General features: G+C 43.3%; 1 protein-coding gene across 12 annotated transcripts in view; it reads left to right on the top strand.

Annotated features, from left to right (window-relative positions):
• Positions 1-25,375, top strand: part of ARID1A (AT-rich interaction domain 1A) — a 69,641-nt gene that overhangs the window by 5,631 nt on the left and 38,635 nt on the right. For all 12 annotated transcript variants that reach the window (XM_081580475.1, XM_081580472.1, XM_081580474.1 and 9 more), the window contains 3 exons: positions 19,404-19,616; positions 21,135-21,587; positions 22,803-22,919. In XM_081580475.1, coding sequence (XP_081436601.1) covers positions 19,404-19,616; positions 21,135-21,587; positions 22,803-22,919 — 783 coding nt within the window. The remainder of the gene's footprint in view (positions 1-19,403; positions 19,617-21,134; positions 21,588-22,802; positions 22,920-25,375) is intronic.

Below are 25,375 nucleotides of genomic sequence, written 5' to 3'. Positions count from 1 at the left end.
TGATAACCTCAATCTCCGATATGGAGTCCTAAATTCCCTTTGCTTTTATCTCTTGAGTTTTTCCCTAGTTAGATTGGTCATTATCATTACTGTTGTACATCGAGTTGTGTGTGGCACAGTAGTGAGGGGTGATGAGCAGAGGACTCGGGAAGAGGAGCTTTGGCTCCATATGCAGCCCTGGATTAAGCTGTGTGACTTTGGGCAGGGCATTTGCCTTCTCTGTTTCATTTTCTCTTCATCGAACTGCATGACCATCTTCTCTGATGCTATGTATCTGTCTGTGCTTCCATACCTGGCTTGTTAGGAGGGCAGCCTCTTCCTGTACCTTTTTTGATAGGGATCCTGAGACCATCTTTCTTGCCCTGGGCTCATGGAACTCGAGGCTGTTTTCTCTTGAGGATTTACACGATCAAGCTCTGAATCGTTGGGTACTACTGTGTCTGTGGCCCTTCGCAGAAAAGGCCCTACCAGACTCCTTTGCTTTGAGACTGTTAATATGTTTGTCATTAGTCATTCCACCTGGCTTGTGGTATTAAAACACTAAGTAGTAACTGAAAAAATTAGGCAGACTTCATTAAAGGAAGACTTGAAAAATAGTTCTTCACAATCTCCATGAGAGGATTTTGGAGGTAGATTAGGAATGGGGTGAGAAGTGGATGTTCATAAATTGAATGTTAACACCGTTTCTTTTCTGGGGTAGGATAGGAAAGTGGGGAGAGGTAGCATTAAGCTCTCCAGCTTCTTCTGGTGTTTGGGCAGGTCTAGGTCTGGTTTGGGCAGTTGGTTGTAATCTGAGTGCCTGAACTTGCCCTGTAAGTTTTGCTGAGAGAGGAGTAAAAGTTCCTGAGACTGGAACAGGAACAGGAAAAGCTTAAGTGTTTCAGGGTCAACTTCGTAGGTGTGTTGCTTTTTCTCATACCCCTGGTTTTGTTGTTGTGTCGTCGTCGTTTTTAAACTATGTGGCGTGGTTTGCAGTTGGTCCTGGAAATGCTGTTCTTTCAAATTTTCTCCAGAGCCCCTGAATTTCCAGTCTTTCTCCTCTTGGTTTAGTAGTTAAAAAGTGTAATTTAGACATCTTAGAGGGGTGCTAGAAGGAAGCTTCCCTTTGTGAATGAGGGAAAGGTGTTTGATAATTCTCTGCTTGACACAGCAGTTTCTTCTCTCTGAAGGAACCAAATGTTTCAGAGCTTTGAGTAAATACTTGCTGAGCTGTCAATATGTACCCAGGAGGTTTCTGTAGTAAGATGTAAACGGCTCTATAGAATGTTTGACAGGCAAATTAATAAACAGTTTTCAAGTAAAGATAATGCTAGTTTCTTTTCACGTGGTGGAATAAAATAACATTGAAGAAAAAGACCTGGGGATAGGGAAGAGAGAGTAATGTGGGGGGTGGGGGTGGAGGTGAGGGCAGGGAGCGTGGAGATAAGAGATGATCTAAAAGAATTTGAAGTGAAAAGATGATGCCATGGAAGAGAAGCCTCCCTTGTCCTGACTCCGTGCTAAGTTCAGGACACATGGAGCCCTGTTTAAAATCGATTGCAATTTCAGAGTGAAAATAAACAGAAGTTTGGAAAGAAGGACCTAAATTTCAGTCAGTGAATTAAGTGTGCTTCTAAAGCTCGGTGTATGAGACTGAGTTTTAAATTTAAAGCCTTATTCTTTCAGAAAGGTTTTGTAGTTTTGTGACATGTTTTTAGGGTTGGGGTTTGCATTTTTAGAATACTATAAAGAGAAAAAAAGATACTACAACTTCAGTGTTGTCTGTCCCAAGCCTCTGTTGTGCTTTGGCTCTTAGGATTATAAGCCCACTCCAAGGGCCAGGTTTATGTATGTAGGTTTTACTGGACTCCTGTGCATTGCTTATTTATGTATGAAAATTAATGCCCCAGGTTTCGGTACAGTGTTTGGGGACTCACCAAATCCTGCCTGAAGGGTTATATGGGGAGATTCAATTTTTGTTTTTAAAATTGCCGGTTTAGAATTAAACACGTTTCTGGGTTCTTTTAGTGAAACATTCTTTTTATGGAGGAGAAAGTATTTTAGAATTGTTTGAGCTGTCTTCTGATCGTACTCTCCCTTGGTGGTCTTGTGAGATGACTAGATTTACTTTCTCAAAGTCCCTTTTCAAACGTAATCCACTAACTCTGATACTAGTTTTCTTTGCAAGAAGTGTTTTTTAGACCAGATTCCTGGAAGTGCCTTTTTGACTCAGCATAGTATTGATAATAGGGAGTATGAATGTAATTATGGCTCTGACCATAATTTTTAGTTAGATTCAGCTTACTTACCAAAGACTATCAGCTTGTTTTAAAACAAGATACAAAAACTTGGGTTGACACTGACATTGGTTATCCAGGCCTTTCCCAGTATGGTGGTAGGGAGGGTATTAGAACTTCAGGTTCTAGAAATCATGAAAGCATGATTTCTAGCTCAAGGAGATCTGGAGTTTCAGATGAGAGTGGGAAATAGCTCAGTGTGAACATACCTACTAGATACTAGGGAGAGACTTGAAAGATAGAGCCAATATCTGCTTCAGAGGAATTTAGTTTTCTTGGGAAGCATGCTTATGTGCACACATTTGGAAAACTTGCAGAGCAAGGTTTTATAAATGGATATAGACCAAACTAAGTGTATGGCCTGAGGGAATCTGGGAATAAGGAGCGATCAGATTTGGGCAGGGTAAACCTGGGACAACTTTTCAGAGGCAGTGATTTGTGAAGTTGAATGTCCAAAAAGGGGAAAATTAAATTATTAATTTGCTTTTTCATAGTGCTACTCTGAGTTTCATGGGCTTTACAGAATCCAAATTACACATCCATCCCCAGACCTGTAGTTGTCTCGTTCTGGTGACTTTGGGAATTTGGACTGTAACCAATTCCATGAAAGAGAGTGGTTTCAGGGTCTTAGTGGTTCCTGTGGTTACGTGGGGCCTTTAGTACAACCTGCCAAGTTCTTGGCCAGTTCAGGGCCTCTTTTGTAGTAATTTTGGGTTTGGAAGGTTGTGTCACCTTCAGAGTTGTGTGCCCCGGACACTTCAGTGTCAGTGGTTCAACTTTGGTTAGAGAGCCTGAGTTTTTCTTTTTTGGCAGAGTTAATTGACCTTTCTTAAAACGGGAGCCACAAGGTACCTGTCCGGATCTTAGACTGCTGCTGTTTTTGAAGATCTGGGAGCCATGCTCAAGCTGAGTTGCTTGGATCAGACCTTATATTGAGGGTTGTTGGGCGGGTAAACCTGCACATACGCAGTTTGCCCATCTGTTCACAGAAATGGCCTTTAATATTGTTTTTGACTAGGTTGGCTGTGGCCAAGAAGCTCCTAAATGCTGCAAACACATGCTTATTCCTTACAGGAGCCTCTTTAATGTAGTAATTTTGGTTTTTCTTTACCTGCTGCCATGTGTGATTGGATCACAAGCAATTTTTGGCACTTCTCAAAGGGCTCTAAGTAGATGCTTAACAGCTAAAGTTGCATGGAGGGTCCAGTGCCAGGTTACTACAGGGCTCCCACCTGGAGGAGGAGGGTGGGTTACGCTGTTCCCATGTAAAGGTGTATGGAGTCTTGAATACAGATTCTAGTTTGGAAATATCTCTTTCACCACCTTTTCCTGGCCGTTCTGGTGTTTTGCAAAAGTGAGTTTCCAGCAACTTGCAATTGGGCACAGCGGTTCAGCAGCAAGTTTGTAGGGGCTGAGATGAACTCCTCAGTCAATCTAGGTTTTAGAAGAATCCAAGTTAGGGTGAATGTTGGCTTAACTGTCATGAGTATTCTTCCCTGAACTCATTCTTCCCCCTGTTTATATGGATGGCATTAGTTTTTATTGAATTTGAAGGGACATCTGAGTGAACTTTTGTTTATTTTTGTTAGTCATTTGTGCATACTAGAAGATGGTCTTGGGACAGGCTGAATCTTTATTTCCCAGTGGTGTCTGCATTTTCTAAGGGTGGACTGCAGTGGGAAGAAGTCTGATGCCAAGAATGCATTCCAACATGCAGCAGAGTAGGAAATTTGATCCCTGAAATGTTGACTTAGTATTGGTTATGGTACATATTAGAAATCACTCAGTAATCCAGGACAGATTTTTGTCGCCCTCCAGGAAGTTAATGTTGATAGGAAATACTAAGGGGCTTTTGGGCACTGGGCTATGTGCTCTTCAGGCCCAGAGTTGCTGCTTGAATATGAAGAGGAAATGTGCCATGTGCCTTTTTTTTTTTCCCCCCTTTTTTGCATTTGGGCTTCCTTATGGCTTCATTGCTTCTGGGTTCCCAAGTCTGCAGTGTTAGATATTAGACTTCCTCTTCCCTTGGCACTGGCGCATTTCTTGATTTTTTTGTGGCTCATCACCAGCAGCCAAGAATTTTGTATGCGCTTCCCTCTTAAACTTGTTAGCTTTCAGCTTGCTTGTTCATAGACATCTCTGTTAAAAGGAACTCCCCCTTCGAGATCTAGCACCAGCATGACAGCAGCAGGGGAGATCAGGGACTGGTGTGATATCAGTCATTTGAAAACCCATTTGCTGTGTGCTTAGTGTTTTTTATTTTGCCTCCTGTTTTCCTTGAGGTCACAACTTGTATGAGTGCATCTGGATCCAGCTGTTTATTCTCAACTGACTGGTGCCTGGTGTACTTTGACTTTAAGAAGAGTGTGAGTTCAGCCACGTGGTAGAGGATTAAAGGCTACATCGTGCTGGGTGCTTCCTTTTAGAGGAAACAGATATGTCTTTGGGCTCTTCTTGCCCAGTGATTTCCCCTCTCTCTTGGGTAGACCTTATTACTGCTTTCTGCTGTTCTTAAAGAAGTCACCTGAGCAGAAATGCTGGAAATAGGTTACTGTTTGTTACTACATCTTCTCTGCTGAATACAGATGGCGTTCTCTCTTGCATTTTGGACAAGATTCTGTTCTGGCCACAAAGTGATGGAGTTTCATGAGCAGTAGCCTGCCTTTTGTTTCTAGACTTCTAACTTTTTTACTTGTTTAGGAATCTGGGCTGCCAAAGATACTATAAAAGATACGGGGATCAGTTCTATAGGTATGCGTCCACAACTTTGTCCTGGGCCAGGGATAGGCCAGGGACCTCACTGACTTCCCTGTTTTCAACTGATGGCATGTCGGAGGTGACTATTAATGACAATTACTGTGTATTTGAGTACTTCCTATGTGTCAAGCGGTACGCTTGTGTCTCTCCGTGAATTTCTTCATTTAATCTTCAAAACCCCAAGAGGCGGGTTCTAGTGTTAACTCCTCCCACTTTACAGACAAGAAAGTAGAGTAAGAATGAGAAATTTGCCCTAGGGCAAAAAAACTAGTAAAAGGTAGAGCTCAGATTTGAATCTAGGTTTGTCTGATTCTCCAGAGCTATGTAGCATTATAAAATACTAAGTTTGCTTATCCAAAATAAATTATTCAAGCACTGGAGCTTGTTGGGACATTATTTTTGCAATAGTCTAGAACTCTTAAATGAGGTGAAAGACTGAAAAGCCTTTAGTTACAGTTGTCATTATGCCAAGATTTCTGTCCCATCCATCTCTTCCATTTAGATTTTTATTTAGGTTTCTGATGAATGGCTGTATGATACCCAGTGGTAAGCATTGGCAGCATTTGGTCCTGAGGCCCTGTTCTCTGACAGTGGGGGTGAAGGTAGGATTCAGATTCAACGATAGAACCCTTCACTTTGATCTAAGTGAACATAACTTGCATTATGAAAATACTTGCCGAGTGATTTTACTTTCTAGAACTTGGAGCACTCACTGGAGAGATGAGGATTTTTGTCTTAATTTTCCACTTCAAGAGAGTGAACACATAAAGGTTAAGTGCCTTACACAGTTTCACATTAGAGTCAGTTCTGAAATTGAGGTTTTAAAGTTCCATTAGCCTGTGTGACTTTACGCAAGTCACTTAACTTCTCTGAATCTGTATCCTCAATAGTGTAAGGAGGAAAACTACCTGCCTTGCAACTGTAGTCAGTGTTAAGTAGCATATATCAAAGTATTATTTTTTATCAATTGAAATTGGAACACAACTCCTAGTTGGTAGAGGCCTCTGCTTGAGAAGGGGATAGAATTGAGTGCTTAAACACAGCATTGGTCTTTGCTGAATTAAAAGCTGTCCCATAGTATTTAGCTACATCTGAGTTGTATTAATGCTAAAACAACAAAACCCCAACAAATTTTGTTAAGCATCTGTTCTAGTTTGAGAGGTACATTAGTGCAGTGGTTCTCAGTATCATCCCTAACCATCCATCATCACCTAGCACTACCTGGGTCCTGTTTAGAAGTACAAAGACTCATCCAGACCTGCTGAATCTGAAGCGGAGGCAGTGTGTTTCAGTGAGACCTCCAGGCCACTGTAGTGCACACTCAAGCTTGAGAACTGGATTTATGCTCATCTGGGCTACAGAGTATATCTGAATTGCCTGAGGGGCTTCTTCCAAATTGTACCAAAGGCTAAAATGTTTCGGATGTATCTGCCCCTCACATTATGTTCAAAGTGTGTTATTAGTTAGAGAAAAGTTTAAAAGTGCTTGGAGTTGGGGGAGAAGAAAGGAAATACTTTTTTTTAAGAAAATGCTTCTGATATACATAGCATATTTTCTACTATGCAATAATGACAAACTCTGTTTATAGGACCTGGGGACTCCCTGCCTTCCATTTCTATCTCTTCTAGCTCTTTGGTGGCATAGCACGAGGATAATCTGAACCTGTGGTCTGGTTGTGTGATGAAGGTGGAAAAGCTCATTTTAGGATGGTGACCTATGGTGGTCTCCAAGTATAACCAGTTAAGAAAACTGCCCAAAAACTGATTCTTGAAAATGCTGCTCAGAGGCTAGTATGGGAGCTGTGATATCCTTTCAGCTTGTTGATGGCCAGCTGATCTGAGAATCTGGTGGTCTCTGAGTAGATTACTCTTAATAATGTCCCTCTATCTCTCATCCCTGCCCCATTGCCCCAGTAGCCATCTTGAGTTTTGTTGTTTTTCCTTTCCTTGTGTCACTTGTTGTAAAGTCCTAGTAAATAAACCCTCTAAGAAGACTCCTGACAAGTTACCCCTTCTCTGACGTGGATGAGGTCTCTTTGAGTAGTGGACATTTGAGCCAAGACCTGTCCCTCGTTGTATGTCTTAAGAAGGATTGTGCTTGGCACAGAAATGGAGGTGACAGAAATGGTCGGATAGTAAACATTAATAATGGAAAGACCAAGCGGAGAACCAGTATTCTAGTTCATGTCGGCTTTCTGAAAACCCTATGTGGTTTCTGAATCCTTCCCATTGAAAATAAGTTTCCTGTACCAGACTGCTTTTCCCTGCTGCCTGAGGAGGGAAACAGATTGCTGTGACCCGGCTGTGATGAAGGCAGAGACTTCCAGGAGGCAGTATGTTGACAGTTTGATCTGTGATTTGATATTTGTATGTACAGATGAATACTCTGCTAGGGAGTCATGTGCTCCGTGTGTGTTTCTGTGTTCTAGACTCACTGTATCATCCCCTCTGCTGTTGAGCTTTATTCTCTCTCTGTTCTTGCTCTCTTGCTTTTTCATTCTCTCCTTTGGTGTCTGACTCTGTTAGTAGAAGGCAGAGCACATGGAGGCATCAGTAACTTCAACCACATCTTAAGAGAACTGGAGAGGCCGTCTATACCACTTTAAGGTCAGCATCGTTTCAGTGAGGATTCCTGCTATCTGCTCACCTCTGTTGGAATGTCCTGGCTAACTAGAGGCAGGACGTGCCTTTGTCTAATTAACTAATAAACCAGAGTTCCCTAGGTGATCTCTGCCTCTTCTCCTTTCCCACTTTATTTCCTTTGGTCTGGAGATTGTTTCTGAGCCCTCCTTAGTCTGTTCTGGGGGTTCTGTTGGTCGAGGACAGATTTGTAACATTCTTGTTTTTCTTTCTAGTCTGTGATTTCAATCTTCTGCTTTCCCAATGCAGCTTTGAACTGGCTTCTTTAAAACCCCTACATAAAACCTCAAGTGACCAATATGTGGTCTCATTATGGTATTTTGGGTTAAAATAAAATGAGATTGAGATAGCTGTGTTCACCCACCCAGACACATTTACCAAAGGGAAATTCTGTGTGCCTTGAATAAGACAATCTCAAAAGAGTCTGTGAGCCAAAACAGCCTTGGGGGTGGGTGGGGGTATGGATAAATATTAGCTAGATTTCCATAGCTTAGCATGCCAAGTATCCATCCCAATTTGATTATACTGGCCAGAGATAGCAAGAAAGACAGCTGGTATCTTTGGTCTGTTCTCATGTATTTCTGGTATAAATGATGAAGCTAGGCTCTTCTGTACACATTTGTGTGGACAGTGGTGTAGAGGAGGTTGATACCCAGGTACTTTTGGAGCTCTGAAGAAAGAGAATCGGAGAATCTATAGGAAGGACTCTGTGGCTTTTCATTTGGGGAACTAATGACCTTAAAAAATCCTGATTTGGAAGCATCTCAGAGGGTGAGATGGCTGGATGGCATCACCAATGCAATGGACATGAACTTGGGTAAACTTCAGGAGATGGTGAGGGACAGGGAGGCCTGGTGTGCTGCAGTCCATGGGGTTGCAAAGAGTCGGAAACGACTGGGCGACTGAACAACGGCATAATCTTAGTAAGGGTGGCTGTTCCCTCAGCCATTCTTTAACTTATTTTATTGTACCTGTTACAGTCGCGGTGGACTTAGGCGGACCAAGGGAAAGGCTGGCATTTTTGGAGAGTGGTCCAAGGCAGCCCTAGGAATTAATGAAATAGTGATATGGCTGCCTTTTCTCAGTATCTTTATCAAAAATATGGTACTTGGTTGGATTGATGACAGTCAAAGCATGATGACAGACAGAATCCCCAATTGCATGTAAGTCACGTTCCTACAGCTAAGTGATGTATCACAGATACCTTTTTTAGTAAAGAAGGAAAAACTGGCAGAATGTAAAACTGTGCACTCAGAGAAGTTTAGGATCTTTTTATATGACCCATGGCAGATCAGTCCAACTTTGGAGATAAAAGGGATGGGGGGGATAGGGAGCGGGGAAGAGAGCTTTTTAAAAGAGAAGGCAAGGAGGCCTTCAAGTTTTTTGGTTAAGAGCAGTTTTTGCGTTTTTTCTTTGTTTTTGAGCAGTTACCCGCAGAGCAATTTAATACATGGAAAAAAGAGTAGTATTTGAGAAAACAGATCAAAAGAACTAGGTATGATTCAGCAGTGTTGTCCTTACTGAAAAGTTGATAGGTACTCTGCTGGGTAAAGCTCCGTGTGTAAGGTTATGTGACCCTTGTCTCTCCAGGTATCCCTTAAGTGTACCGTATCAGTTCATGGAATGACAAATAGGTAGGGAAGAAAATGTCTTAAAAAACTGCCCCTCTTGTTTGAGCTCGTGGTCCATCCACACTAAGGTCCTTTCCCGAGTAGAAGCACCAAAGGATGGCTTGCAGGAAGAAATACCTTTTTTCTAATGTCAACCCATAACACTTAGTGTGGGTAGCAAGATCTGTGCATTAAGTTTTTAATTATTAAGCATGTACTGGGGATACAGTATATCAATCTGTCTTCCTTGTATATCATCAAGATTTCTTAGGTTTTGATCATGGTTCATTTCTCAAGAATTTTCAGGATAAGAACTTTTTTTAAACTCATTTAATTATCCAGTCCTGTTACTGAAATATTGTCTAATTTAAAGCATACAATAGTTGGGACTTGCCAATGTAAGAAGTCTTGTGGCAAAACTTTTTTTGAAAAATCTGTGTCTATTTGCCATTTGGCAATTGCTTACAGTAATGCAGCAAATATTTAATGAGCTTCTACAGTGTATCAGGCACCAGGATTCTAATGCCGTGGAGTACTTTCTAGTGGGGAAAGATGTATATATATAAATAACCACAAATAGCTATATAATTGTGATCAACACACTGGGAAAGTACCACCTTCAATAAATTATCTTCCATCTATTTCATAAAGTAAATATTTAATTTATGATTATTTTGGCTAGTGCGTGACTTTGTACTTGGGATGGGTACCAGTCAGTTCTGATTCCCTTTGCCTCCACTTCTCCTGAGTCAAGTGTTACAGGAAATTTTCCATCTCAGATTTGGCTTGTAATGGGCTAGAGTCCATTGTTTCTGAGAGGCTCTTCTTTGTGTGGCGATGCATTGCAGGACATTTGGCATCCTGCTCCCCAGGTAACAAATGCCAGTAACACTACAGAACCGCTGTGATAACCAAAAAGGCACTTTCATACATTTGTTTCCAAACTCTTCTCAGGAGCTTGTATTGTCCTGGTTGAAAACTGTTGGACTTTACTGTCAGGATTCTTGGAAGGAGCTATTGAGCAAATTCCTTTGGAAGAACACACTGAAAGTAGGTGGAGCTTGAGAATTGGACTGGTCAACCCTTTTGGTGTCTGGCTTGTGTGCTTTTGTTTTTTAAGTAGGTATTTTGAAATCACTTTCAGCTCCATTCTGCTTTTTCTCCTGTTGAGGGTGTAGAGAGGGAAGTAATTTGTTAACTTCTTGTTGACCACTTTGGGTTTCTTGTCTTGAGTGTGTGGGACCGGACCTTAACTATTCTGGTTTCTAAGCTTTATTGCTAGAAATTTGGTATTGGTGTAGGATGATAATAGCTAACATTTTAAGTTCCGAAGGATACAGCAATCATTTAAACACAGACACATGCTTTGTATTCTAGCCTTGTAGCTTATATATTCTAGTCTAGGGTATAGACATTAAACAAGATAAATAAGTAAACTTTAGCATATAGTATGCTTAGTGATATGTGCTCAGGAGCAAAGTTAATCAGGAGTCAGCTGTGAGCAATGTGCTGGATTGAAATTTTAAATAGGTGCACCAGGGGAGGTCAGTTTGAAGTGATACTTTACATGAGAGAGCTGTGCTGATACCTGGAAGGAGAAAGAGTATTCCAAGCGGAGAGATCAGTGGGTACAAAGACTCTGAGGCTGGAGCATGTCCAGCTGGTTTAAAGAACAGTGTCATGTGTTGTTTGGTTTTAACGTATTAACTTATTTCATTCAACCCTGAGGGCGCTACTACTGTCATCTCTATTCTGTTGATGTCGAAACTGAAGGACAGAGAAGTTGGAGGCAGAGCTCTTAGGACTGACCATGTTTAGCCAAAGCATTTCCTCTCGCCCATGACGCTGGTAGGAATTGCCAGGACCTACAGAATCCCACTTTCTCTTTCACAGTCTGCTTTCTTTTCTTCTTAAAGTGGGTAAGTGTGTTTTACAAACAGGTGTCTTATGTTCCTTCCCAGAGCTTATGTTCTACTCTAGGGTGTAGACAGTGAACAAGATAAAGAAGTAAAGCTTATAGTAATTGTTAGTAATAGGTGCTTAGGTGGACAAGACAATCAGGGATTGAGTATAAGAATTTGGGGAAATCTTAGCTTTGAGAGTGCTGCTTACTTGGGAATCTGAGTTCCATTCCTGGTTTTGCTCTATTGGCCAGGCACTGCCCTCTTCAGACCATTGTTTGGCTAAGGAAAGCAAACGTGCATCTGAGTTCTCCAGTCGCTCTGTGCTAGAGATGGGAGGAGATTTGGAGGGAGGCCAGGGAGCCCAAATGCTCCCAGACTGGACCTGAGAATCTCCTGAGGAGATTCCTGGCCCCATCTCAGAGCTGCTGATTCAGAATCTGGAGGGCAGGATTCTAGTATGTAGCTGAGGAGGTTAAGGTACAACCTGGTTAGTACCTGCCCCTCTGTCCCCAGTTGGTCAGAGAGCTGGGATGGAAACCCAGTCGTTCTCTCAGTCTGGTGTACTCTTCTCACCACGTTGTACTGCTGCCTTACTCTTGAGATTAAAAAGTTGTAAAGAAGGGGATGTTTAATTTTATCAAATGGCATTTCATTCTTGTTTAGTTATTGTCTTGGGGCCTTGTGTGCCTACATGCTCAGTCGTGTCTGACTCTTTGTGACCCTAAGGATTGTAGCCCACCAGGCTCTTCTGTCCATGGGATTTTCCAGGCAAGGACACTGGAGTGGGTTGCCATTTCCTCCTCCCGGGGATCTTTCCAACCCAACCCAACCCAGGGATCAGACTCATAACTCCTGTGTCTCCTGCATTGGAGGTGGATTCTTTACCACTGAGCCGTCGGAAAAGTCTTGTCTTGGCCTCACTGTTTATATATTTTATCCCTATGTTTTAATAGTACCTTTCTCAAGAAGGTGTGTGTCTTTCTTAGAGGCTTTTGTAATTCATTGGAAATTGGGAGAACTTGGTTTGCTAAGTTTGGTCTTTCAAAAAAGTGATCATCATTTTTGGAAGACCACTTCTCTGTGAAAAGTGGCTAATGAAAGTGCTCTGAATGAGAAGAACTTTATCATTTGTTGGGAAACTTATTACTTTGATGCTCTAGCCTCTTTATTTGAAGGCCCTTTCAGGAACCAACGAAGAAATAAAGATATATCAGCCACCTGGTTGTGGTTTTTCTGTCATATGCCTCTTTTGGATGGACAGCTGTGAGGTGGTTATTACAGTTGGCTCTCATAATCTGAAGATTCATTGACTTTCCCCCTCTGGTCTCTTGTTTCTGACTTTAGTGAGTTTTTTTTCCCCCGATCTTCTGGTTTGGAAGGATGGGGCACAACAGCCTAAATACCTCTGAGCCTGGACAAGCCAGGCCTCCTGTCTTGCTCTCTGTCACTTTCTCGAGACCGTGTGGGTTGGAAGATCCTGAGTCTGTTGTCTGGTTGCAGCCCCTCCTAGGGGTTCCTTGAGGTTGATGCTTCAGGCGATGTCTTTGAAATGAGCTCTTAAGGCTGCAAAGAGGAATGTGCCCTGATCTTCAAGAATCACTTTGGTAAACAGAATGGGAGTAGGTAGAACTTTTCATTGACTTTGGATTTTTTATTTATATTCAGTGGGGACGTGTACAGAGCTCTGAAAGAATTTTTTTTTTAAAACTGTCTCTTTGGAGTGGTAGTTGTAAACTAGTGGTTGGTAATTCCTCTCTCACCACAGGCATATGACCAGTTTGTTGAGAACTTGAATGAACTAGAACTAAAATGAAAGAATTTTCGGTCTCTTGTGAAGTAGAAAAATGGGATGTGATTCTCAGGTTATGAATGATAAGACATATAGGCTGAGTGGGTTGATTTCCTGGGTCAGGTATGGGTTTGATGAGAGATTTTTATTATCAATTTAGATTCAGGAAATCATCAGTGAATGCCTCTGGTGAGACTAGATAGGAGGTAAAGAATCTCTTACTGCCCTGGGTCACATTATCGGTGAGGAAATGACTGCTTAACTGCAAGACAAAACGAAAAGGAAGGAATCTCCTTATTGTCGGAGGCAGGATCTGGGACGGAACTAAATAAGCAGGTTTCTGGGCAGTTTCTCCGTGATTGGGGTTGGGCTCCTAGATCAGTCTTCAAAGCCTTGGAGTGTGCTGGAGGAGTGAGGAAAGACAGGAGGAGGACACAGATGTCTGTGTGGCTGAGGAGGGGAGCACAACGAGAATGATTTAAGCTGGTCAACTCGTGTGTCTCGGGGGTGCAAAGGTTGGTTCTGTTTATCGAAGTCTACTCTGTCCTTCCTTAGATCTGAGTGGGGCCACGTGGAGCTTGCGGGGAAGCCGAGGGACCTTAACTTTTTCTGCTTGTCCCTGCCTGGAATGCTCCTCCGTAGGGGAGGGTCCCACACGGGAACTGGATCAACAGCTGCCGCCTGTCCCTAATAATCACAGGAAGCCGAGGCCGGGTGCCTTTGTATAGGAGCTCCGCAGCCAGACAATAGTTTGTGCTGGCGGGGCCATGTGGTGCGTCACGTGACCTGGGGCTGTTTTCTGCCGGGGTCCTTACCCATCTGTTCTCTCGGCTCTTTCTGGGTTATCAGGCGCCAGTCCAAGTCCTCCCAGGCAGCCAGCTTCATGGCCAGAGATTACGAGCACTAACCTTCCTGGCAGGGGCGGTATGGCTTCGCGTTTATGCAGATTAGCCATGTGTTTCTCACTTCAAGGCGTTCCACAGGAAAAGCCTTTTCCTGTGTTTGGCTCTCAGTGGGCGGTTCCCAGCTTACTGTACTGGGACTCAGCAAGCAGCAGGCATGCACGAGAGGGATCACAGTACACTGGCCCCCTCCCATTCCACCTCCAGTGCTACGTCACCACAACACAACCGCTCGAGCTCTCATACTGTTGGTGTCATTCATTCGGTGCCAAGATTGCTTTAAAAAATTCCCTTGGCCCCAGTTCAAACAGGAGTACAGCTGGGATGTGTTAGATTTTAGGCAGTCTGCCCTCAATTTGAGATGAGTTATAAATAGCAGTGCCGACTTCCTTAACTACCGCTCTCTGAGGTAAAATGCAGGTTAATTACTGTGGGAATCAATTAGGGGGTTCTTTCGGTTAAAGAGCCAGGGATGCTTTTTTTTTATTGTTATTATTAAAAGTCATACAACAAATCTGGCCAGGAATAAATTTGAAAGCACAAGGAGTAAGAAATGATATTCTAGGTTTCTGCTGGCCCCAACTACTTGGCATTTAGAGTGACTGGAGGAGTGGCAGTCAAGACTTCTGCTTGCTGATGGGCGCATTTGTGGCAGCCCCCGGCCCATCCCTCTCTGATCATGTTCTTGCTGGTCCTTGGGTACCAAATCTGGCTCCTTTGGTTTGCTACCTGGTCACTTCCTTTCTGCATCTTTGGATTGGGACTGAAAACTGGAGCTTTTCTCAGTGGAACTTTTATTTTAAGAAAATTAAGAAGTTTCTCTTTCCTGTTGCCCCTGCCATGTGGTGTGGTGCGTTTTGATGAATTGTATATATTTCACTTGGTAGTTGGATCCTTGGTCCTGCCCTCTCTGCTCCCTTCTGAATCAGTTGTGATCACAAGTTGGAGAATTTGGAAGTCAAGTGTGTTATATCTCAGCAACCCCTTAGGTTGTTATGGCTTCGAAGTTGTAAGGGATTCCATTAGCCCTCTGATCTGGTGGGGCTTTTAATTCCATTTGCTTAGAGCAGGGGGACTCTATGCAAGTGGTGAGTCTGTAAGTTGTTCTGAGTATATTCAAAGGGTCCAGGCTGCCAGGCATCCTTTTCCTTTTGATGCCCCTAAACAGCATCTTTTGATGCATTTCATTTGGCAGGCAGTTTGTAACACGTCCAGTGATCTGGAAAGAGATAGGTGGTGAATGGAGATGGGGGTTTTCTTATGGCTCTTTTCCTCTGTTTTAGTTTTATTTTTATGAATGCAGGAGAGTATATAGCAGGGGGCCCCCGACTTCCTTGATCAAGGGGGCAGCATTTTCCTCTCAATTATGTGTCTTTGTGGCAGAGCCTTTGCTTTTGAAGTGTAATCACAGTAATCTACCCCCATGGTTTCCCATTGAAAGGATTTCCTCTCCGTCTCTCCCAGAGTGGAACCTCTGGCTCTTTGGTATTTCCCATCCTCTGCCTCTTCCTGGGTGCCTGCAGACTGCTGATACTGGTTTTTCTGTCTTGCATGTAGTAGGGATTTTTTTCTGGTCTGCAATTGCTACTTTCCAATAAAACTGATTAGTGAAGATTTAAGGCCCCCTTCTCTGTTACAAAAGATTGGAAGATGACATTTCATCTATAACTGCAAGTCACAAATCTTTCACAATGGTTTTAAATGTCAGAATTGTGAGTTCAGTCCCTGCCCACCTCCCCTCCTAATATGAGCAGATGTTTAACTTTCGCATGAGACCAGAGTAATCTGATTGAACTGAATACATTTTAGTTTGCTAAGCTGCATATTCTGTTGAAGGGCGGGGGTCGGAAATCTCATGTCCAGGAAAGGGAAATGTCTTCATTTCATTTAAGAGTAAGAATTTCTTTAACTTGCATTTATTTTTAGTCTGTGAGGAATTTCTTCTTAATGGAAGAATCTTTGAACCCTTTATTAACTAGCCCCTACATTAGTAGCTGTCCATAATTGGGAGTGCAGTCCCCCTGATGTGAGAGAGGGAAAAAGAAGTTGCCTTTAGCCTTTTTGTTTTTTAAGCAGTGTGTTTGTGGACGCCTGTGTGGTTTGATGACCTCTCTGGTTATAGGGTAGCACCCACGATTCTCCTCAGAAATGTGCTCATTCTTCTTTGACTGCTTGTTCCACCCTCCCCTCTGCTTTCTCAGTCCCATCCCCATTTTCTGCCCTCAGAGCTGTAATCTGGTTTAGGGTTTAGCAGTGCCCCTGGTTCTTTGACGCGATGGTTTAACCTAGGCTTTCCACCCGTGGTATCCTCTACCACTTCCTAAAGTGAGACAGCCTGGCACATTGAAGTTCCTGAACCCTAGTTCTGCAGGTGTGGTCTCTTGGGGGGGACTTTGAAGATAAAATACCTGGTCTCTGACTTCCAGGAACTTAGCCTTGAGAGGTGCAGTCAGTTAGCTGGACAACTAACTGCTCAGCCTGTGCTTCTGACTGATTTTACAGCAGAACCTTTAGAAATGCGAAAGAGCCGAATGTGCTAAAGAATTGCAAAGTGGCTTCATGTTGAAGGGTTGAGTTTCTGCTGGTGGAAGCCATTGTGGGCAGGAGGGTGGAGCAGGGTACAATTGCATAGAGCTGAACAGTGGAAAGTTTGGCATGAGGCTGAAAAATGTGAAGAACCGGAGCACACTGTGGCGGACTTTAGAACCAGGCAGAAGCACTATTTATCATTATTGATAATAGCTACTATTCATTGGGTGTTTTAAGTACCAGGCACTGTGTGAAGTGTGTTATGTGCATTTTAGATAAAGAACGGATGTGTTCAGCGTCAGACAGTGATTGAGTTAGGATTTGAACTCAAGTCTATCGATTTACTATGTTCTTTGCTCTTTCCATTTGATACTGTACATGATGCAGTAGGTAGGAAGTTTGGAGCTGTTGTTGAGCAGGGAGAGGTGCAAATGATTTGTGGGTGTTGTTCTAGAGCTGTGCAGTCCAATATGATAGCCACCAGCTACATGTGGTTATTTGAATTTAATTAAAAGTAAATAAAAATAATTCAGTTCCTCAGTCACTCTAGGCATATTTGAAGTACTTAATAGTTATATAACACAGAAAATTTTTATTGGGTGTGTTTCTCTAGATCACTGGTTCTCAGCTAGTAATATACATTAGAACTGGGGAAATTCCTGGCGGTCCAGTGAGGAGGACGTGGCGCTTTCACTGCTGTGGCCTGGGTCCAATTCCTGGTTAAGGAACTAAGACTAAGGTCACTCAAGCTACGTATCTCAGCGTGCGTGTGCAGTCCAGTATGCACACACTGGAATCATCCACGGATCTTAGGGGATTTGAGGGGAGGGAGCCCAAGGCTTTCTGGACCCATTAAGTTGAAATCTCTAGGGAGAGGCCCAGGCATTTGTGAAGCTTCACAGAAAACTCTGATCTGTAGCCCTGGTTAATAGCTGCTGCTCTAGAAGCTCCATAGTAACCATGGTAGTGACTGCCCCTTGTGTGTTGGGGAGACTAGACTGACAGAGATACCCAGAGTGGGCTGGTCTCTCTTTAGCAAATGTAGTCTCTTCACCTGGGGGCCACATGGAAAGCAGCTGCAGTCTAGGATAAAATGAGAATCTCCTTGTCATCTGCAGCATGATGTGGCTGTGTAAGCCCCAGAGCTCCTTGTAAGAGAGAATGGTGATATTTTGGCTCCATTGCCAGGTGTATCTGGGGAAGATCCCATGATATTTATTACTCACTGGTGCAGTTGTTGAATTTGAACTTCCCAAAAGAATGCATGTAGCTCCAAAATTATGATCGGAAATGTTGGAGCTTCTGATACCAAGGCTGGACTGGGCAAAATTGTTCAGTTATGGTTGTTGGAAAGAGCACTTTGATAATACTGATATGTAATAGTGATTTGGGACATGGTTTTACTATGATTCTCATAGTTTAGAAACTTGGAGAGTATTCTCATGATCCGTGTTACCTTTAAGGCTGAGATTTGAGAGAGCTTTGCTTCTGCTTTTTTTCTGTTGATATTTAGAGGAATAGTCTCTGTGGCTTTTTAATCTTAGCCATTTTCTTCAAGACAGCTCAGATTCCTCTAGCATAAAACACTTAGGTAGTATGCCACCCAAAAAAGGGGGGGTGGAATATGTACAGAGAACCAATTACTTGAGTGCTCCCCTCCCCTTATTTTGGAGGGTTTTTGTTTTTGTTTTTAAGGCTAAAGTAATTTATTAATTAGAGAATAATAGAACCAGAAGGGACCCTTGGTGTAATCTTGGTCAGTGGTTCTTGATCCGTGTTTCTTAAGTGTGGTAGTCCCTGGACCAGCAACGTCGGCATCACCTGAGGGCTGTCATAAATGCATATCCTGGGCCCAACCCTGAACCTCCAGAATCATACTCAGGGAGTAGGTTCCAGCAGTGTGCATTTTAACAAGCCCTCCAGGTGATTCTGAGGTATTCTAAAGTTTGAGAACCTCTGAATTCCTTAATTTGAAGTTACTGATATTCAGGTCCATGGTATTAATATCTGCTCCCCATCCCCAATTTAAGATTCGGTTTTCAAGTTTTATGTCAGGTCCAGGCCTGCTCTGCAACCAGGGTGTACCTAGTTAAGTGATTGGAGACATTCCCTCCTCACCTTCTCACCACCAGTAGATATGGGTGGGTGTCTTGGGGAGGGGAGAGTGTGCCGGGGCTCTGTTCTATGCAGCTCCAGTAAGGTAAAGTTAGGTCAGAAAATGAATGAGTTGATTGATTGTGTTGCACCGTAAAGAGCTGAAAGTTATGTTTGTAGCCAATACCTATGAATTGAACTCTCATTATTGGTACCTCTGTATCTTGCTCTTTAGAGAGATGTAAGTTCTACCCGCCTTGCCACCCTCAAGGAGGTGAACTTTTCAGTCGAGTTGTACAATGCTCTTAAGTAAATTCATGGTCATAATTCCCTCAATAACTGTAACTTAGATATGTTACCCATTTGGAAGAAAGCATAAATTTAAGTGCTTGTGCCATAGTACAAATGGGCTACTGATATGCAAGGAAATAAGATTTCACCATTTAAAGAATAAAAACATCTAGATGCTTGTATATTTAAATTCCCAACCACAGTGTTGAAGCGTCAGTTTTGGTATTACTGAACAAGATCATGACAGAGTATAGAGACACCAACCCTTCCCAACTAAAGAGCCTATGTTCTTGTTTTCTGTACCATAGAGTCCACGTATTCATTGCTCCACACCTGGCCTGTTCCTTGGGTCTCAAGTAGTACCATAGTTATAAAGTAGAATATAGCTTACAAGATGCTTTCATAAACGGATGGTGTTTCTCTTTTACGTATGATAAAATCCAGTTCTGAAGAAGGTTAAATGACTTGTCCAAGGGTTACTGGGTATATACCATTACTTTTTCATAGTAACTGTTTTCCTCTGTGGTATACAGACTTGTATGCCTAGGTTGTGTTCATATTGGCCAGAGGCCATCAAAGCTTCAGGTTAATGAAATGTTCTTTATTTTGTAGCCATCCAGTCCAATGGATCAGATGGGCAAGATGAGACCTCAGCCATATGGCGGGACTAACCCATACTCACAACAACAGGGACCTCCATCAGGACCGCAGCAAGGACATGGGTACCCAGGGCAGCCATATGGGTCCCAGACCCCACAGCGGTACCCGATGACCATGCAGGGCCGAGCGCAGAGTACCATGGGCGGCCTCTCTTATGCACAGCAGGTAGATGGTGACTCCAATGACCTTAATCCTTGTTGCTGTCCCAAGATCTAGTCTTGAGCTGTAGGATCAGAATGTGTCTTTGGCTTCTAAACCCCTTGAAAGGAACATAGGCCAGCTGACTCAATTTCAGTGTGCTACGTACAAGGCCGAGGTTGTGGTCATCATAGCATGTATACTTGAAGGAAAACTGCTCCCTAGCCACTGGCTATACATAGCTGTCTTCTTTGACCTGGCTGGCCTGCTTGTATCCACTGAGTGGTTATCTCTGAAGGAGGTAGAAAGAAAGAAAAAGGCAGTGGCTGAACACCAATCCACTGCTACCAAGAAAAACCACTCATACCATGTGTCCTGGGGAGAGAAGTGTTAGTTGCTCAGTCACGTCCAACTCTTTGCAACCCCATGGACTGTAGCCCACCAGGCTCCTCTGTCCATGGAATTCTCCAGGCAAGAATACTAGAATGGGTTGCCATTTCCTCCTCCAGGGGCTCTTCCTGACCCAGGGATCAAACCCAGGTCTCCTGCACTGCAAGCAGATTCTTTACCATCTGAGCCATCAGGGAAGCCCGAGGAGAGAAGATGCCTTTTGTATTTCTCAAGGCCTTCAACATATAGCTGTCTGGCTTACAGTGAATACGTAGAAGGGACTGGGAGTAGCAGGAAAAGGGAAGATTGAACAGTAAAGGTGCTAATGGTGCTATTACAAACGTTAAGAGTTTACTCATCTCCTTTTGTCTGACCATCTGCACCGTCATCTTTTTATTGCCATTTTTTGTTTTGACAGCATTTTGTATCATTTATATGTGAATGATACTCATATTGAAAATGGTGTGAGGAATAGAATATTAAACCTAACTTTGCTTCAAGACTGTGAAGCAAAGTGTGCTCTTAAATGTAATTACCTTTCCCTGCGCCCCCCCCCCAATGGAGGAGATTTGGGGTGAATATTATTGGTCTTTTTTCTTTCCTAGTTGGCCAAGTGTATCCCTCGTGCCTAGAATAGTGCCTGGTACAAGTAAGCAAGTAGGCTCTCGGATACTTCATTAATAAAGACAAAGTGAAAAAGAGAAGCAGAGTAGTTTAGTCATTGGCATACCGTCTAGACTACTAAACCCTAGGTTTTCAGTTTACTGAGCCAGTCTGCTAGTGACTCTTCATTGTGGCTAGGATACAGATTCCTAGCGCTTATAAAAACAGTCTAGGCCATGATAAAAAAGAGTAGTCTCATTGGTGAAGACAGCTCTTCTTGAACTCTTGTAAGTTGCCCAAATTTTTATTAAATAGTGTAAATTTTCTGCCGATGAATGTTGTCCATCTGTAAACAAACCAACCTAGTAACCCAGCTTGGCTGCCCCTTCTGGCTCAGTTTAACAGTGTTGGTAGAAAAACCCTGGGCCTTCCAAGTGTGAGGCTTGGCTTGCCTGCTTTCTGTACCCATCTTCAGGGCATAGCTTCTGACAGAATACCTCATGTTTCTTCATTCAGAAGTGTCAGTGCTAAAAGTATCTTTTCCTTTTACAGATTCCTCCTTATGGACAGCAAGGCCCCAGCGGGTATGGTCAGCAGGGCCAGACTCCATATTACAACCAGCAAAGTCCTCACCCCCAGCAACAGCAGCCACCCTACTCCCAGCAGCCACCATCCCAGACCCCCCATGCCCAACCTTCGTATCAGCAGCAGCCTCAGTCTCAGCCACCGCAGCTCCAGTCCTCTCAGCCTCCGTACTCCCAGCAGCCATCCCAGCCTCCCCATCAGCCGTCCCCGACTCCATACCCCTCCCAGCAGTCCAGCACCCAGCAGCACCCCCAGAGCCAGCCCCCCTACTCACAGCCGCAGGCACAGTCTCCTTACCAGCAGCAGCAACCTCAGCAGCCAGCATCCTCGACGCTTTCCCAGCAGGCTGCGTACCCTCAGCCCCAGTCTCAGCAGTCACAGCAAACTGCCTACTCCCAGCAGCGCTTCCCTCCACCGCAGGTAAGATGCGCCTTCCCTCCACGTGACTGCAGACTTTGGGGGTTGGTGTCATGAGAACTTTGCCACACGAATTGGTTCTGTAACTGAACTAGCTGCATAAAAACTTGTAGCTCTCTTTACTAATAGGGCAGTGGAAAGTTGATCAGACAGACAAGAAAAAAAGATAATGGACTAGTTTTTTTTTTTTTTTTAAACTGAGCATTCCGAACTTGAGCATCCAAGTGAGTTTGGTCTTTTTAAAAACAGTCACCTTGGGAGACTGTACTGTACTTCCATCTAACTGCCATTCTGTTCTGCTATTGCTCAAAATATTTTGGACCCCTTCATTTGTAATTGCTATCAGGGCTGACATAACATTCTTTAGAATATTCTTAGTAGTGAAAGTGAAAGTCGCTCAGTCGTGTCCAACTCTTTGTGACCCCATGGACTGTAGCCTGCCAGGCTTCTCTGTCCATGGGATTCTCCAGGCAAGAATACTGGAGTGGGTAGCCATTCCCTTCTCCAGGAGGTCTTCCCAATCCAGAGATTGAACCCGGGTCTCCCGCATTGCAGGCAGATTCTTCACCGACTAAGCCACCAGGGAGGCCCGTTCTCAGTTGTAGCAAATCCTTTTATTTTTTTTGAGAGTGTATTTTGGGAAATAGCTAAAATTCATTTGTAGCCATGTCTATGAACAAGATAGGTGATAAAGTCTGAAAATAACAATTTGGGTTTTATTCTCTAAAGAGCAAAAAGAGGGAGTAATGACTGAATGATGACAAGTCCACTAAAGATTTTGTGCATTGGTGGCATTGTTGGAGTCTCATCCCAGGCCAATGCCTTTAAAGGAAGCAGTACTCATTTTAATGCAGAGGTTCTAGTATGAGTTTTTTGTTGGTGTTTTGAAATCAGTGGGTCTTTTTCCTTGATAGTTACAATTTGTAGTTAGCTGGATTTGAGCCTATATCCCCAAAGAACAGTTTTCTGTTGGTGATGATAAATGGTGATGATAAATGGTCAACAGTGCCATCAGAGAGTCTTATGTCCACTGTTGACATTCTTAAGAGCCACAGTTTGTATTTTTCTGCCTTTGGATAGTATTGTGTGTGAGTGGTCAGTCTCGTACACCCAGTTTCCCCCTGTGTGATAGAGTCCCATAGCCCTTTTCACCATGAAGCACACTGGCCTGGTTTATCAATAACCAGGCTCTCACAGCTTTTGTTTTTCTTGTTTTAGGAGTTATCTCAAGATTCGTTTGGGTCTCAGGCATCCTCAGCCCCCTCAATGACCTCCAGTAAGGGAGGGCAAGAAGATATGAACCTGAGTCTTCAGTCAAGACCTTCAAGCTTGCCTGTGAGTATTTCTGCCACCCTCTAAAAGCTGATGGAGGCAGAGAGAAAAGCAAGGAAGACCAGTTTCTGATTGGATGTTTTTGTGGTATTGAGCTAAATGAATGATGAACTGTTCCTTAAATTCAGGCTCAGAATTCTGAATAGCAATTTGTGGACCGACTTTATAGAATGTCTATTTTGGTTGCCTGCCCAGGGAAGAATATATTTGTGGTCTCTGTTCAGAGATCTAAACATTGGTTAAATGTTTTGTTTGTTTGTTTGTTTGTTTGTTTTAAATCTTGGGCTCTTAGGCACAGACGCAACTGAGGGACAGAGAAGATGGAAATGATAGAAGCACTGTCTGCTCTCCATCAAAGCTGAGAAAAAGCTCAGTGTTTTTTGCTTTTTTCTATATCTTACTTTTGAAGGCTAAATTTTTAGGTATTTGTCTAAGCTTTTAGCTAGGAGGTAGAATCTGGAGTGTGTTCAGCATGGATTGTCACATTTGAGCATAGAGGAGTGAAAGCAGATTTTCTAGTTGTTTTACTTGAGTAGGTGCTTTTGTCTAGTAGAATTTTTGGTGCCAGATGCTTGATGCAGTGTTTATAGAATGGATGGACAGTATCCTGAAAAAGACAGTATGGTCTGCTGATGAAGAGCTTGGGCTCTAGAGCCCTGAATCTGCTTTTTGACTCTGCCACTAACTGTAGCCTTGAGCAAGTCACTTAATCTGTCCATGCCTTAGCTTTTGCATCTGTAAAGTGAAACTAAAAGTACCCACTTCATAGAGAGGTTAATATTAAATTAGTATAAAGAGAGTGTTGGTGCTTATAGGTGCTCCATAAACATCGGCTCTAATCATTCATCATCTTCAAGGAACTATACTTGATGCTCAAAGGCAGGTAACACCAACTATTTAATAGTAGACTGGTTCTGGGAGCATTTACCCTTGGTCTTAGCTCTGTCACTGTGTGTCGGCCAGTCCCTCAGGCTGGGCACAGGAATAAAATGGACTGTCCTGAAATCTTGTAAGAAGATTGTAGGTAGCAAACCTTTCCTTACAAATCTGGCTTCAGTTAGGAAATGGAAATTCAGCCGCAGGTAAGAATAAGATTCTTTTGAAATTTTGATTCTACTTGGATTTTAAGGTTGTCTCTTCCATTATTCTGACTTGGAAGAAAATGGTTTTCTGGATCTTTAAGGTAGGAGATGGGAACTCACTTTATCATGAAGGCCCCATGGCTTCCCCTGAAGATCTCTAAGCTATAACCTTAGTAGGACAAGGTCTGTGGAGTCCCTCAGCACCTGTAATTCAGGCGTCCCAGGCCAGGATGAATCGCCATTGTCAGCTAGGACTTCTGAGACTGTTGACTTTCAACTGAGGGGTTGGGGGAGGAAGTGTCTGAATAAGGCAATCACTCTTGTTCCCTTCTCATTAATGTCTGTCGCAATCCTGTTCTGCATCTTGAACTTCTCTGGAATGTGCTTTTTAACCTGATTCAGTCAGAACTGTGTAACCACTCCCTCATCACCTATCATCTGTGGCTAAATTCGGATGAGGTAGTACTGTAGCAAGAACCCAAATCGGTAGATTTCGGCCCGTGCTGTAAGTTGCACCTTATCAGAAAGTTTCTGCTTGTTTCTGGTGACATTTTGGTTGAACTGCATTTGGTAGTTTTTAGTCCTGAGAAACCTAGCATACAAACACACTGTCTGTTAAGGGTTGAGAGCCTTACACTGTTGAATCCAAGAGCTTGATTTGACCTACTGCAGTGAAGACACCAGTAGCCTCTTGGACCCAATTGTTCCTGGGTAGCCCATCACAGGGAGCATTCCCAAGTTCAGGCCTCCGCCCTGGGTTCATCCAAATAGGTCATTTGTCCTGTAGTAGTAGAAGCTCCATGTGGGAGGTGAACTGGCCGGGTTATTGGCATCTTGTTTGTTGAATTGCTCTTTATCCCTCTGCTACTTAGACAAAGAAACAAAAGGTGGTTTATTCTTTGAAGTTTATTCTGGTTTGATGCCAGATTTGCCTAGCCAGGCTGGGGAAATAGTCACATCTGAAGAAAGGAGAAGGCGGGATTCCCTGCAGGAAGCCCGCTCCTTTCTGAAGCAGCTGTGTTAAGGGAGTCCTAGGTTCACCAGTGTATCCCTCCACTCAGCACGTGTTTGTGTTTGGCTCCAGAGCAGATGCTCTGCTGACTGGAGGGCAGCCCCTTCAGTTTTTCACATCCCTCTTTCCACTCAGGCACCCTTCCAGCTTAGTCCTAAAGACATTATGATTGTGACCCTTGATTTAAAGACTCAGAGAAGGCAATGGCACCCCACTCCAGTACCCTTGCCTGGAAAATCCAATGGACGGAGGAGCCTGGTAGGCTGTAGTCCATGGGGTCGCAAAGAGTCAGACACGACTGAGCGACTTCACCTTCACTTTTCACTTTCATGCATTGGAGAAGGAAATGGCAACCCACTCCAGTG

This window comes from Giraffa tippelskirchi, chromosome 3 (assembly GCF_054371585.1).
Source record: "Giraffa tippelskirchi isolate mGirTip1 chromosome 3, T2T-mGirTip1v1.2.pri, whole genome shotgun sequence".
Lineage (NCBI taxonomy): Eukaryota > Metazoa > Chordata > Mammalia > Artiodactyla > Giraffidae > Giraffa > Giraffa tippelskirchi.
This window is presented reverse-complemented; position numbering and strand designations above follow the sequence as displayed.